General features: G+C 32.1%; 2 protein-coding genes across 3 annotated transcripts; both read left to right on the top strand.

Annotated features, from left to right (window-relative positions):
* The first annotated feature begins 5,614 nt into the window (after nt 1-5,614).
* On the top strand, nt 5,615-8,926 carry LOC128671797 (circadian clock-controlled protein daywake-like). 2 transcript variants are annotated; one of them, XM_053748559.1, is made up of 5 exons: nt 5,615-5,636; nt 6,403-6,619; nt 6,925-7,058; nt 7,879-8,034; nt 8,662-8,926. In XM_053748559.1, the coding sequence occupies exons 2-5, from the start codon at nt 6,477-6,479 to the stop codon at nt 8,811-8,813; spliced, it is 585 nt and encodes a 194-aa protein (XP_053604534.1). In that variant the 5' UTR covers nt 5,615-5,636; nt 6,403-6,476; the 3' UTR covers nt 8,814-8,926. The 2 variants fall into 2 exon arrangements, with proteins under 2 accessions (XP_053604534.1, XP_053604533.1); XM_053748558.1 differs by lacking the exon at nt 5,615-5,636 and adding an exon at nt 5,905-6,046.
* A 1,012-nt stretch (nt 8,927-9,938) lies between these two features.
* Nucleotides 9,939-13,658, top strand: LOC128671798 (circadian clock-controlled protein daywake-like). The gene is made up of 5 exons (XM_053748560.2): nt 9,939-10,090; nt 10,770-10,995; nt 12,478-12,611; nt 12,974-13,129; nt 13,339-13,658. Exons 1-5 carry the CDS (start codon nt 10,024-10,026, stop codon nt 13,488-13,490), a joined length of 735 nt encoding a protein of 244 aa, XP_053604535.1. The 5' UTR covers nt 9,939-10,023; the 3' UTR covers nt 13,491-13,658.
* The last annotated feature ends 2,368 nt before the right edge of the window (nt 13,659-16,026 follow it).

The following is a 16,026-nucleotide window of genomic DNA, read 5'->3' as shown; positions in this document are numbered from 1 at the left end:
AACATGAAATTTTGATTTTTTACTATTATTTTATAATTGTTGTGTAATTTCTCTGAAGCAGCCAAAATAATATTTATCTCGATTTCATCTTGATATAAAAGGGAATATTAATTTGATTTCACAAACTACTATTATTTACGAGTAGCAAAATTACTACTAACTGTTGATAGATACATAGATAATAAACTTTATTCGCTACCATTTTGTACATGTAACAAAACACAATACATGGTACTTATGGTTTAAAAAAGTACAAAAAAAGTGCAGGACGATGTTCTGTAGTCTTAATATCTGTGCTGTTGCTAAAAAGTAAATGTCATTTTATTTTCAATATACCTATGTAGTTACATAAAACGTAATATTTTGATAGTAAAGCCGAATTAACTCAATCGTAACCTCAATGCTATTAATAGAGAACCTCTCGGAGTGAACCATCGTCGTTATGCATGAATAAACAATAACAAAAGACAAATGAACCGGCACTTCTTCGTTACAAACGTTTCTAAGATATATTGTGAAATATCTTTCATAAATTCAAATAAAAATAATCCCATACTAATATCCTTATCCTTACATTCATATAATTAAAAAACAAAGTTCTCTGCAGCGTCCCTCTGTCCGTTTGCGATAAATTCGATAGATAGTGTAATTCCTGAGGAAGGTTTAGTTTTATTAATTAAGTATAATAATTTATTATGTTTCACCCCAGCGAAGCCGGAACGGGTCGCTAGTTATAATGTTTGTCCTCATGTCATGTCAAAACGGAACATTTTATTGATTTTTTGTTGATCTTTCCAATCAAACTGCACTACCTATAAGGTTTTTATTACTTTTTAGTAAAAATTAGGCACTCGTCTATTATTATTTTTCAACCAGATTAAAAAAAATCGAGCCTAATACCTACAATGTCTTAAACATCCGTTTTGGTTGAGTCCTAACATGGTGAAATAAAATACTAATAAACGCCATGTCCCATTGTTCAGTTGCTTTCCGTCTCCTCCGTCATGTTGACTTCCCTCGACGTAGGACGGCGCAGAAATAATATGGAGTTTCGACATGTATCAATGGACGTCACTGTCAAACCCTATAGAAAATAATGTAGCCTGCAACATCGAATGTCAATACAATTCCTGCGTTGTCTGACGACGGATGTGAACGTGATGGAACGACGGAACGTAGCTGAGCAAAAGGACATGGCTTTAAAAGACGCAAGGCGCATTAGATTCAAAGTTTTGTTAATATATCTACTCTGTAAACCCAAAAGTAAAACCATAAACAACTCCAAAAGCAGAGTTTCGAGTTGTCACTTAAATGGGTTTTAGGCGACAATTTTGTGGCGTTCTATTGAATAGTTGCATCGGTTTCACATAGATGGCGCTATTGGTTACTAATCTACTGATTGATAATATAATAATATTTTGTCATGCTATAACGTTATTTATGTGATCATATTTATATTTTAATAATTACACACATCATGCCCGTTTGTCTCGGAATTTTTCATAAATAAGGGCAATAATATTTTTATTTTTCCATTCAAAGCATTCACACGCCTCTTAATGTATTCGTATAGTATACGAGGTTGAAAACTTAAACGAGGTTAAAATATATATTATATTTTAAATCTTAGTTTTTGTCATGCACATAAATAGCTATTGCTGGCTATATAATTATGTATCTATTATCAAAGTAAATAGGTAAGTTAAACATATAGATACCAAAGTTGCAAATTCATATAGTCACAGAGGTCCTGCAGGGTAAGAGCCTTGACCCATTGCTCCGTTGCGTCGACGTAACATGTTGCGGCTCCGCCGTTGTTTTCCATAGGTTTCGACACTGGCGTGCATTGACTTACGTCGAATCTCAATACAATTTCTGTGTAATTCGTCAACGGATGTAAAAACAACGTAGCTCGACTGAGCAACGAGGCATGGCTCTGAGTTGAGATGCGGTTGACTAAATACATACCTACAAGTACCTACTTGTTCGGGACTTATTTTTCAGAGAAATGTGTCGAGAGGCAACCTCGGTCGCCCAGGTACGAATCAATACATAGTATAAAACAAAGTCGCTTCCTGCTTAAGTGCGTGTCCCTATATCTGTTTATATCTTTAAAACTACACAACGGATTTTGATGCGGGTTTTTAAATAGATAGTGCGATTTCTGAGATAGGTTTAGGTATATAATTTATTTTATATTTGTAAAATAAATGAAGTGTAGATAAAGACATTTTACACCATTTCTTTATTGAGAACTAGATTTGCCTGCGGCTTAACCCGCGTAAATTTCTCACGGGAACAGTAATTTTTCCGGGATGAAAGGTATTTCATCTCGGAAAAATAACTTCAAAGTAAATGTATACGAAATTTCAAGAAGAATGGTTGAGTAGATAGAGCCTGAAGAGGTTACAAACAAACAAACTTACTTTCGCATTTATAATATTAGCTAGGATGTTAAGGAAGAAGAAGCTGTAAATGATATATCAAATGATGTTGAATTCATAGTTGACTGGACCAAAGAAAAAGCAGGAGAGGTGAGGAAGGTGCGCAAGATTGCGACTTTTAACGTACGGCGCGCAATCCTGAACAATATTAAATTGTTCGTAGAGCATAATCATAAAGTTGGCCAAGCAAATGGACCGTGCTGAAACGGTACAGAAAAATCTGTGGAGTAGGCAACAAATGTTAAAAATATGTATTTATTGAAAGTGAAAGAATATCTCTAAGCTTAATAAATGCACATACTCGTATCCTGCAATTGTTTAGCTCCCATTCTGCATTTGTTTTACTCTACAAAAAATTGAAAAAATCGTGAGTCTAAATAATCTACGTGCTTCTACAATTTTGCTATAAATGTGGTCGAAGTTTAAGATACATACTCGTAGAATTGTCGTTACAAATTGGCGTCGATGCCAAGTAAATTCTTAATTAAATAATTAAATTAAATAATTTTTATTGCACAAATTAATTGCATAGTATACATAAGTACAAAATGTATAATCACACATAGCATGACATCATAACATATAAATATTCTAACTAATATTTTAAATGGAAATCATACAATATGTTATCTAAATAACTTAATAATCTTAAACTTGATGAATTTAATATTTAAGGTCTATTGTTTACAAATAATATATTTTTCTCTTTCTTTCATTTCACCCTCAAAATTTTTATTTAAACCCTGCATCACCTGTTAGTTGACTGGTAGAAAAATCATCAAGACGTGGTCTGCTTTGAAATGATTTTGTAATAATGTTAATTAAATGGAAATATAATTTAGTCAGGTCTTGGTTTCATCATGTGAGTAATGAATGTCATTTCATTATATAAATATAAAATATTTATTACAATTCAAGTTTCAATACCAGCCGCTGTTCTCAGCATCTTACAGCTACCGTAGTCTCCTGCAGCGTAAAGCCCAGATTATTTGACGCTACGTTTATTCCGATAGCCAGCCAATCCTGGCGAATTATGGCTGGGCCAATATTAGTGCTAAAACTTTAATAGATATCCAAAGAACTTTTGCAAAACTAAAATAATATAGATAAGTTGTTTTTTCGAAATCAGGATTAACTTTGGTCCTTTATTCTTGGCTGTATTAAAAGATTTGTGAAAACTGTAATTGTACAAAATTTACATGAGAGAAGATTACAAAATTGTTTATGCGAAGAAAGTTCTACCTAAAATAGTATGATATATTATTATAATGAAATTACTGTCATCGAATAAGCGAAGAACATAAATCGGATAAGTTAAAAATTAATATATAAATTGGATATCACTACATTGGATGAATATTGAAAAAACTGTAATATCCCAAAAAAAGCCAGCATTAAAATTTTTAAGCCAAAAATTAAGAAGGTTAAAACAATTTGTCACGTAAACGCTACAACTCTAATTGAATAAAAAATTATAGCGGCACAGAAAAAAAGGAAAAGTTCATGCGAAAGATAACACGTCTAAATGTATTTCCGCGAACAAATTCAACCAAAATCTGATAAAACTTGGAGTCGATCCATTTCGGAAACTTTCCTTTTATCTGCGGCCGCGGGAGGCTGAAACACCTAAATTTGTGTACGTTTATCGTGAAAGTTGGCAAAATTCTATTTATATTCAATCTTTCACTCACTGTGCACTTCTGATAAGGTCTAAGACTTTTTCCCGTCAATTCTTTGCTATATCTAAATTAGATTAAGCAAACGCGTCATTCTTATCACAGATTTTTTTCTGAAAAGTAATAGGTATGGCAACTTTATGATTTAATGTAACTTTAAGAGATAGATAGAAGAAGATATGTATAATGGTGGATTTATCCTATGTAGGGAACATAGGATAAATCCACCATTATACATATCTTCGACCTTAAAAGCCAGTCATCTGATTACATGGTCGTTTTCAAAGGCATAGTTAATAAATGCCAAGCTTATACAGATATTACAGATTTCGCTGATCGAATCTTATAGGATAAGTGATCCTATCCGAATACGAGATAGTTTACAATCTATCGTTTGGGGTTTTAGCTATAACTATTGACTTGAGTCATTACATTGACCTGAGTTGAACTTTGAATGATGTCTTACCTCATACAGATTTTTCCAAAACGGATAAAATAAATTTAAAACAATGACACATGACAAACAACAAAATAATTATTCATTGTTTTTGTCATACACTTGATTTTAATGCTAATTCAGATTTACCTGTCGGCAACTGGATTTTTTTTCTTTATTTTCTTTAACCTTCAGCTAAATACTACATTCAAATTATTTTGTGACTTTCTTATACATGTATACTTTATGGATATCTGTCTAAACATCGAAAAAAATGCAGTGTAAAAAAATTGTAACACTAACATGTTTTAGCTTTCAAAGATATGACAAAAATGAAATCACACATATTTGGACTCGTCCAAGCGCTCCAACACGAGCAAGTGATGTCACAGCTTGCTAAGAAATATATTAATAATGTTCGCAAAGAAATATATTTTTGTTCGACAGTTACATTAAATATTACGTTTATGGTGAGGGCTTCATAACAAAAGTTATTACAAAATTTTAGTTATTTATGACGGTTGAGTTTGTTTTTATAATTTCATACTTTTTGAAAATGGACAAAATGAATTTTCCAACAAACTTTATATCTTCGTATAATGATCCACATATCTATTTAACCTAAATTACACATATTTTATATACACTGTCTGACCTTGTCAAATACCCTACAAACTTTAATTTTAAACAATGATAATTACCTAAAAGGTAAACGGACGACAGACGGAAGGTAATATGATGGACGGAATTTAAAACAGTTTACATTAAACAATTTCAAAGTATTATATCTTTGTATTATATAACTCGGATTGCAACCAATACTAATAGCTTGCATGAAGTAAAGTATCTACATATAACGTTTACGTAGGTAACAATTTTTTGTGTCACTCTCATTACGTGGAATGAAATACGCAATGATATTCTTGATACTAACAATGACTTGAGGAAACCTGCGATATAGTCAATGATTTATCTATTCATGTACCTATAAAACGGAGACGGAAAATGGTAGTAGGTGTACTATAACGCAGGTTTCCTCAAGATGTTTTCCTTCTTCACATTTACTATTATTATAAAGAGGTAAGTGTTTGTGAGTTTGTGTATGTTCGAGGCGGATAATCTCCGAAACTACCAAACCGATTTCAAAAATTCTTTCACCATCAGTAAGGTACATTATCCAAGATTGCTATAGGCTATATCAAGATTGCCACGGGAGCAAAGTCCCGGGGAACATCTAGTATTTCAAAAATTCGCAAATTTTTACGCGTTCTAAACATCATTCATTCTTCTTTGCCTCGTCCGTTTTGGGCATCACACATCAATCACATTATGTATATGAACTGATATGTGTCAAATTAATTTTCGTTTATTTTTAACGGAAATTATAAATACCGTCAGTAGAATTTTCGTATCAATCTTATTTGACAACACAATGGATAGCACGCTTCGTCTTGCGTGTTTTGTATTAGTTACCCTAACATTTTGCCAAGGTAAGAGAACACCTAGAAGAAAGAAAATTTAATTAATTTAATATTTTCATTGCTTTATATTAAAATTCAAGTAACGTAATTGCTAATCTAGTTGCAAAGATAAATTTGACCAAAACATAACAAAATAAACGTCAATAAATTGAAGAAGTAATTTTTAGCACAAGTGAAAAAGTAATTTTAAAGAGTTATTTAAGAACATGGATGAGTAAAACGCAGAAAAGTAAAGAATGACTAATAAAAGGAGAGTAACAAGCTTAATAGAAGTGAACAAAATGAAGACGAAAATGACTAACATGGTAAAGAAGTAATAAACAAAATAATATTGTATGTCTAACACAACCTTCTTCGTATTTCAGGATCGATAACACCATGTAGAGAAGATGATGAGTACTGTTTGATATCGACAGCTCAGGATTTGTATTCTCAAATAATGCCCGGAATCCCATCGATTGGCACAGAAAATTTTGATCCAGTATGGATTGAAGAAGTTGATGGTAGTTTAACTATATTGAAGTATAAAATTGAAAATGCAACAGTTACTGGGTATGCTTATTGTGAAATAAAACATCTTAGGTAAGTTTTGATACACGGTTTTAAAATAATTAAGAATTTATTGAGAATTTCGATTTTTTCTTAAGTGGAAAACTGAACTAGCTGATAAAAAGGTCAAATGTCCGCACTGTCTATCATTTGGTTGATGCCAAGATTCAACCTTATCAGAGACATTTTGATCTCCCACCTAAATTCTAAACAAGCATTCCTGGAAATTAGGAGATATCCTTACCATCAGACTAAACATTAATTTAACAGAATTAAAATTTTGTTTCTTTCGAGCTAAGGACCATTGGACCAATTTTTTTAAACATTACAAATTTCAGTATCGACACAAGCCGATCAAACTTCAAGTTAAATTTGTTCTGCCCAGAAATAGGTATGTATGGTGATTACGAGATGAATGGTCGGTTGATCGTTCTCCCTGTGGAAGGCAACGGGAACTTTACATTGAGCATATGTAAGTGAAATTGTAAATAAATTATATAGTTACATAATATCTATACTAAGTAGAAAACTGATTTTAAGAACTTCGTATTTTTGTTAAGATTGGATAACCAGCCAAGGGGACAGAGCGACCTCGTCATAAATTATTTTCTACTTTTGATAGACAGACTATGCTCAAACAATCAATTAAAGAAATAGGCTTTCGTCGGTGGAGTATTTTCCATTTTACACTATTTCCTACCATCAATTTTAACCTCTCTATATGACACGACCTCAGCATTGTCTGTTATTTCATCTATATATTCTTTGCTTCCTTTTCCATCTTCCCGTTATAATTTTTTCTTCGACCATACGTTCCATACAGTTGTCCATTTTCCTCTGCTTTGACCCTTCGAGTGTAATGCGCGGATCTGCGGTGAAATATAGTTTCTAGTGTTCCAGCATATGAGAGGTTAACCCAATTAATAGTAAAAATATGGGTATTTATATGATTAACTATTTTCTACTTTATTTATAAAATAGATTTTTTCGATTATAGAATTGTTCGCGTTCATCCAGACATCAGTTTATCGTCATAAAATTCTTTACATGGAGGTTCATACAGACTAAATTTGTTATATCCATGTGATTATTTTAAATAATTTATTATCTAATAATAAACACTAATAGGAACATAATAGTGATTATGTGTGTGTTATTGAATCTGCAATCAAATCAATTCACCCTGAACCTACTTGATGAAATAAATACATACATCTTATTAATATTTATTTCATAATAATTACATATATTAGCATGTTTATAATAACTCTAAAGTACCTATCTTATTTTAGATTCCTACGATATAAATTTTGACGTTGACTACAAGGTTGTGAAGACTTATGATGGCAAAGAATATATGAGCATAAAGGATTACAATTTTGAAGCAACTACTGAAAGGGGAGGAGTTTTCTACTTTGACAATCTGTTCAATGGCAGAAAAGATTTAGGTAAAACCATTGATTTTGTCATAACCTAATTATTAAATAGTATTTCTCTCATCCTCGCTCCTGGTTATATTCGAAGCCGTGACACCCAAGGCCCGGGTTCGCGTATAATAACAACCATTAAATTTTGAGTCACCTAATTAGAGTTAGCAATGCTCTACACAACAACCGGCTATCTGCCTGACGTCAACCATTTTGGGGACACTATTGTTTCAGCACTTAGGCGCTTCGTACGACCTCCACAGGAGGATTCTGAGTAGTCCTATTCTAGAGCGGGACCACAGGCCACAAATCTATTTTCTCTTTTCTTTATATTATTATATCAAACTGCTTTACATCACAAAATACTAGGAAGTTGATACTGCTTAGTTGCAAAAAAAAAAAGTAAGTAAAAATAATTGTATGGGCGCGGTGCAGGTCTTGGCCCATACTCCTTAACCATTAGGAAGGCCTGTACCCACCCCACAGTGGGCACATTTGAATATCTGATGATGATGAGATGGAAATATAACACGCTATATTTTATAAATTTCATAGTGCGATTGAGAAGATCATCGCTTCTAGGTAAAACCTAAGTGACATATCAGGAAATATTGAACTGAGTTCACAGTATATCATTTTCTATTTCAGCCGACACAGTGCTCAAGTTTGCAAACGAAAACTCAATAGAAGTGCTGCACGAGTTCCAGAGACCAATCCTTGCTGTCACTTATAAGAAATTCATGAAGAATCTTAACAAGTTTCTCAAATCAATGCCAATGGAGCATTTATTTGCGCAGTAAACATATGGAAGGCACACTTTGTTGGGAGCAATAAGTAATGGCATATTATCTGTGATGATAATGTTAATTCTAAATCATTTTGTATTGAATAAATTGTATTATTTCAAAGCGGATTTTTGTGATTTTATTAACTACCTACTAGCAACCCGGCTTCGCTCGATGAAAAATGTAAAAACTTGGAATCACACTATATATTAGTAAAATCCGCATAAAAAGTTTTTGAGTTTATTGCGAATAGGCAGAAAATATTAAAGTAATAAAATAAAAATAATATTAAAATATTACCCAGGCAGGCTCCGGACGAGTACTCCTTAACGGTTTATTGCACGGACATTATTTTTTGTCACGCATTTAATGAAGATCTCTCTAAAAAGAATAAAAGCTTGTGTCAAAAATTACATTTATGTAAAAAAAAATATTATATCACTGCAAACATGGATGATAAATTAATAAGCTAATTTGAAAAACACAAGCAAGTACATGAAATGACTCCATTGGCCTTTGCCGATAACAGCTTTTGTCATGTAATTTTTTGTTAAAACAACATGTTACATGAGCAGAAACAGAATATCGTTGTGGTTAAACGCCTCACATATGTTATAGGATTTTTAAGAAACGTCTAGTTTTGATCATACAATTCAATTGAATTTAGCAAAAGTATGAAAAAATATACATCCTTCAGGGCCCATCCACTTAATCCATACTAATATTATGAAGAGAAAAGATTTGTATTTTTGTTTTTTTTTGTAATGGATAAACTCAAAAACTACTAGGCCGATTCTGATGAAATGTGGCACAGAGATTGGCGAAACCTTCAGGAGTGACATAGGCTACTTTTTATTATGGTTTTACCCGAGCGATCTCTTTCATCGCAGTGTTTTCCAAGCTTACTACTACGCCAATAAGCGTGTATATTTGTCTGCTCATTCTTCTCCAATTCACATAGTCCTTGGCATTAGTTGTAAATTTAACTTAAAATATTTTATTTAATCCTCCATGTTAAACTTTAATTTATTACTTGGTTTTTAGGGCATTTGAAAAATTAACTATAATTCTAAACACACAGACAACATGTACTTACATGCACCAAATCCGCATATAAATAATAAAATCGTGATGTTTTCTAAATAATTTTATGTTAGTAACGTTAAGTTTACTACTACTAGCAAATATTTAATTATACTTCCTTATTTTATCTTGTTAGAAGAATATGTTTAAGAAAATGTATTTGCCATATATATTATTGTTTGTGATATTGTTTGTATCATCCAGCTATGGTAAGTACTAATATTTTTTAGAAAATAAATTATTTTTATATAAAAGTAACACTTATCAAAACATGGGGTTATTACAACTACACATTCACCCTACTCCAAAGTCCTACTCCCTACTAATAATATTCTCCTTCTTCATTTCGTAGTATAAAACAAAGCTGCTTTCCGTTGTCTGGCTGTCCCTATGTATACGTATTCTAATGCGGGTTGTTTTAGTAGTGAGATTCCGGAAAGATTTATGCGTTTAAATTATTATGATTTTTCCCGTCGCAGCTAGTAATATATATTTCTGTACGTTACAAGTACAAAATGATGGTGAATAAAGTTTGTTATCAATCTATCTACATGCGATGTGAAGCGGTGGTGGTATAATGGTTAAGACACCATGACGACGAATGAATCGAAAGATCGCAGGTTCGAATCCTACTCGTGCCACATGAGTTTGTATACCAATCTGACTCATGTATAGTAGTTTTCATCGACCACCACTTGCTTCCGATGAAGGAAAACGAACTTGCACACTGGTTGATTGTTAACTTGTGTGTGAAATGAAGAAGGCAATGGCAAACCACTCCATTACTAATGCCAAGAAAGTTGTTATGTGTGTTTAATTCCACATGATGACCACGACCCTCAATCATGAGGAATACGACTATGAAGAAGAATATCATACTATTTTCAGGTGCTCCGACTTCTGTCATTCCATGCAAAGCTGACGACACCAAGTGTCTGATAACTGCCACCCAACGCTTTTACCAGAAATTGCTGGTCGGTGACAAGAGTCTTGGAGTAGAACCCCTAGAGCCAATGGTACTGGAAGAGATCGATGGCACCCAAACAATTCTTAAGTTCAAAATGACAGACACAAAAGCAACTGGTTTTGATAAATGTCAAGTAAAGGATGTGAAGTAAGCTGGTTAATGACACAAATATTCTCTATCTTTTTCATCCTCCCGGTTACCCGATTACATTCGGCGCTATGAGGCTGCGGTTCCCAGGGTCAGCGTAAAAATAACATAAAATTTGGCTATTTATTTACAACAGCCTATATGGTGTCTACCGTTCTTTTATGCTATTGTTGCTTGAAATGGAGGATATGAAGTGGTTTTATTCTAGGGCGGGAACACATAGCATACATTCTCTCATCTAAACGATTTCACGATTGTTTCTTGCAGAGATGGCTTTACGCGTTTGTTCACAAAACGCCCGGCGCAACCATAAATTGGACTTGCATTGACATGTTCCTACATATTATAAAAAGAAGTCCCTCTGTCGTATATCCCCGTCTATATGTATGTTTAACATGATAAGCTCAAAAACTACCAAACGGATTTTTGTAAGGTGTTCACTAGTAATAGTCTATTCCTGAGGAAGGTTTAAGTGTATAATGTATTATAGTTAGTCGGACGGGCCGCTAAGTTATGAATCAATTGGGAATATATTATAAATCCGTTTTTCCGCAAAGAGACAAAGATTATTTATTTGCAAAAACATGAGTTTTAAAAGAAGAACTTAATTCTACATGTTTCACCGTCCACGGGTATGCAAATTTAAATGGAGAGCATACTATCATCCCACAAAACAAAATCGAATAAATAAAAGTAACTAAATTAAATACATTTTTATCTGAATCTATCATTTAAAAATCGTTCAAATTATAATAACATTTATCAATTAGTAAGGACCTGAGGTGCTTTTTAAATGAATGAATGAATGAATGAATAAATAATTTTTATTTGAAGTAACCAGGACTCATTGTGTTAGTAATACTTAGAAACTATGTTAGTAGGGACACAAAATAGTTGTTTTTAAAGGGGCCATTCCTGCACCACTCCCCCCGAAATGGCACATGAATGCTTGACATAGTCACAGTCTAGCCTATCAATAAATTTAGATTCTGATCTTTATATTGTTATATCGGTGTCCTCAGCCACAGATGCGTGCTGTCCTAAATTTTCTACTCCAATAATTGATTTTGGCATCTTTAATTATTTACTGGCATCGCATTTTATGTCATAAAAATTGTAGCCAAGTATTGTAAGTATTTATCGGTCATACTAGAAATCAGGTGATCGTGTGACCTAAAGACTATTTTCCAACCAATTACAAACAGTTTATAACCAAGGTTGAGAAAATAGTTATTAAACCAATTTATTATTTCGCCAGTCATACTTACATGATAATAACTATATGTATAGATTTGTTTCCCGCATGAAAATGCAATTTCAATCAATTTGGAACAGAGATATAAATCAGGTTTAAAGATATTTACTACAGAATCAAAATTTTGTTTTAAAATATTTTGTTGAAGATGTATGTATTTTTTAGCGTTTCTTTAAAGAAAAAGGATATATGACTGCTCAAAATAAGAAACATGGTTTTTTTTTCAGACATGATAAGGCCCAAATGAGTTTAGTGATAAAAATGTCATGCCCGCACCTAGACATTGCTGGTACCTACGAGATGGACGGAAAACTGATCGTTCTTCCTGTACAAGGCAAGGGCAAATACTCGCTTGCTATGGGTATGTATTTCATATAATTTTATATTAATAAATCTACAAACTAAATTTTGAAAAAGGTCCTGTGTATTATCTTGTGCACAGCTGCAATAAAATGCACACAGATATCACATAAAGGAGCACGTTACACAAACTTATTTCCGTTTGCAAATGGTCGGAGCTATGGCGAAATAACTTACTCCACTCGTCTGCCTCAGCGCCGCGTATCGTCACTCACCTTTGTTACAGAAATTGTACCTAATAAAGTCTTCTTTGTTTTTACTTCGTGTGAAACCAGTGCGGGAGAGCACAGGGTTTATTAGTCTGGGGCAAATTCGATCTGTGTGATTTATTCTTAATTTTCTAAAATTATAACATTTTTTCAGATGTATACGATTCTGTTCTAACTTTATCATACAAAATTGTCACTGATGACAACGGTAAACAACATCTTAGCATCAAATCGTACCAAGCCGAGGCAGTGCCGATAAAAGGAGTCAAATTTAATTTTGAAAATATGTTCAATGGCAAAAAAGAATTGGGTAAGAACACTTAAGTTTGGATGTTGGAATTTTTCATGGCAACAAATAGTCTTATAATTACGGGTACTTTTTTCTAGCACATGGTAACACTCAATTGACAAGCACCTTGTGTCCTATTCAAAGATTGCGCGAAAATTTAAATATTAGGTAATATTTGTACTCATTATCTGCTATATCTAATATTTATAATATAATATTTTATATTTCAGCGAGTACTGTGCAGAAATTCGCAAATGAAAATTGGAAGGAAGTGACTGTTCAATTTCAGGGTCCAATAATATCGACTGCCTTCAAGAAGTTAGTGAAGAATGCAAATAAATTCTTGAAAGCCATGGCTATGGATACGGTATTCTTGAACTAAAACCATGTTACATTTTAACCCACTCATTCATAAAGAAGTTAAAAATGGCTTAGATAAAAAAAATCTTTTATTTTCACAAAAAATGTATTTTACTATTTTACGAATAAGGAGGTAAGATCATTGTAACAAAGTTTTAAAAAGGTGTTTCCATTAAAAGTTATTAAATTATTTAAACTTTTATTTTATTATCACGTGAACTAATCACCATACTTACATGTTAACACTGAAACGTTCTTAAATACATTCAACTAGTGAACAATCTTCATCATGTTATTAAAACTGTTTTTAAACCAAAAGTTATATAGTTCATATTCATTATATATTTATAGTTCATAATAATAATCTATAAGGCCTCGATTACACTTAGCGCGGAGTAAACACGTGCCAAACAATGTAACAAAGCATACAGCTTAAAGTATGTAGTAGTAATTACTTTTTTATGAATAACAGTGTTAGATAGGTAGTGCAAGCGTTGCATATTTCACGGCACGACGGCATATTTATCCATAAACGAAACCTGAATATACTTCTATATTGTTTTCCTCTCTTCCACGTTTTTCCAAGCGCTTCTTATCTGTCAACAAGTATTTTAAATGAATATTTTCCGGTATTGTTTTGAATACTAAATAGCTAAAATAATACATATCTTTGATCTGTAATCATACCTATATTAAAAGCATCTCAAAATGTACTGGTAATGATCATAATAGCACGGCAAAATATATTGAAAAACCAGCTAACAGTCTAATAAAATTATCTACGACAAGAAGACAAATTATTGTTAGGTTATTCATAAAAAATATTGTTTATTACTTAATAATTGTGTATACACTTTATAAATATTTAGTATCAAAAGAATATTAATAATTGTCATTATAATATATCAAAAAATGTTCGAAGTTTTATTTAAGTTTGTCTTATACAAGTAATATTTCAACTTTAAAGAATTACCTCATTTATTGCTGCACCACCTCGCTTCGAGGGAGAAATAAGGTTATTGTAGCTATTTATTTATGTTAATTGACTATATAAATTTATATTTAAATCAGTTACAATTGAAATACTGTTTATCTCATTCTTTCAATGATAACAATATTGCAACAGATTTTACGAATATATAATTATAACAATGGTATAAAAAAACATACTTCGGTTGAAAAACTACGCTGACGAATAATTAACTACAATCTAACATCTAGTAGTTTACTAGTGACAATTGACTACTTAAGTGAGTCTCATTAAAAGACAATTACACTCATGAATGGGTACTTAGAGCAGTTTATTGCATCTAGGTGAGCATATAATTGCAGAATCCTATTCTGTGAAAGTACATCCCACAATAGTATCAGTTTTTAATATCGAATGAAAATTTTACTGATATATTTTAATGACTAATTTTTATTTCGGTGACTATTCGAAGGTCCTTATATTATTAGAAACACCAATGAATTAACCTTCATTATTGCGCTTATGATATTATTTTTTTTAATGAACTTTCCATCCAACTTTAATGCAACAGTGTATTAATTATAACAATGAATATATCTATTTTAAAAGATAATCTAGTGTATCCTTGAGACTTAGCCAATCTGATAAAAAAGTTTTCGCTAAATATTTTTTTTTAATGTAAAAATGTGGCCCTTTTAAGTTTTACCTTTATGTTCGTCTTTCTCTTTCGATGGCCAGCCAAATAACCTAAACACTTTTGGTATGGGAAAGACCTTCGTTTCATCAAAGACAGATTTTTGGCGTGTCTCAGCTCATTTTCAGTCTTTCACAGTCACACATAAGAGATGTCAGAATGTTTTTCGCTTCGACCCTATCTGTCCCACGTGTAGCAAGTGACAGAGAAAGAAATATTATAAAAAATATTTTTGCATCCATACATTCGAAATCACATTCGAAAATCAAATTCAAAATTTCAATCTAACACAACGCTCTATATTTGACAATTGATTTTCTTAACCTTGGAAAAATCCTGCGAATTATAATTATCGAAATAGTATATTTTTCACTTTATAGCAGTGTCTTAAGTGGGAGCACAAAGTAAAGGGAGCCTATATGGCCGAAGCCTTAAAAAAATATTTTATTTTTTACTTACCAACGTTCACACACACCTACTTCAAAATAGCACTTGGCATTTTTTGTCGTTAAACAAAACCTGTATTGATGAAGTATGAATTCATTCATTTTACTTACCTGTGTACAATTGAAACAAGTTACTTGTGGGTCATCATCCGTAAATGCCTTTTAAATATTTGTACGTCTTTTTTGAATAGAAACCAAACCAATCGTGTCATCAGTTTTAGGTTTTATTTCAATCCAGTTAACTAGAAGGGTAAGCGTTTACTTATATTATTTGTTTAAAAAAGGCAAAACTTCCATATATCACGTTATGAAACTTTTAAATTCAATTTTTTTGAAAACGGTGTTGAAAGACAAAGGCAAAGGTTATTTATTTACAAAAACATGAGTTTAAAAAGATGAGTGGTGTTAAAACATGAGTGAGACAAAAACATGAGTGGTGTTAAAAGAA

This window comes from Plodia interpunctella, chromosome 8, assembly GCF_027563975.2.
Source record: "Plodia interpunctella isolate USDA-ARS_2022_Savannah chromosome 8, ilPloInte3.2, whole genome shotgun sequence".
Taxonomy (NCBI): domain Eukaryota; kingdom Metazoa; phylum Arthropoda; class Insecta; order Lepidoptera; family Pyralidae; genus Plodia; species Plodia interpunctella.
Note: the sequence above shows the minus strand (reverse complement) of the source record. Positions and strands in the feature narration are given on the sequence as shown.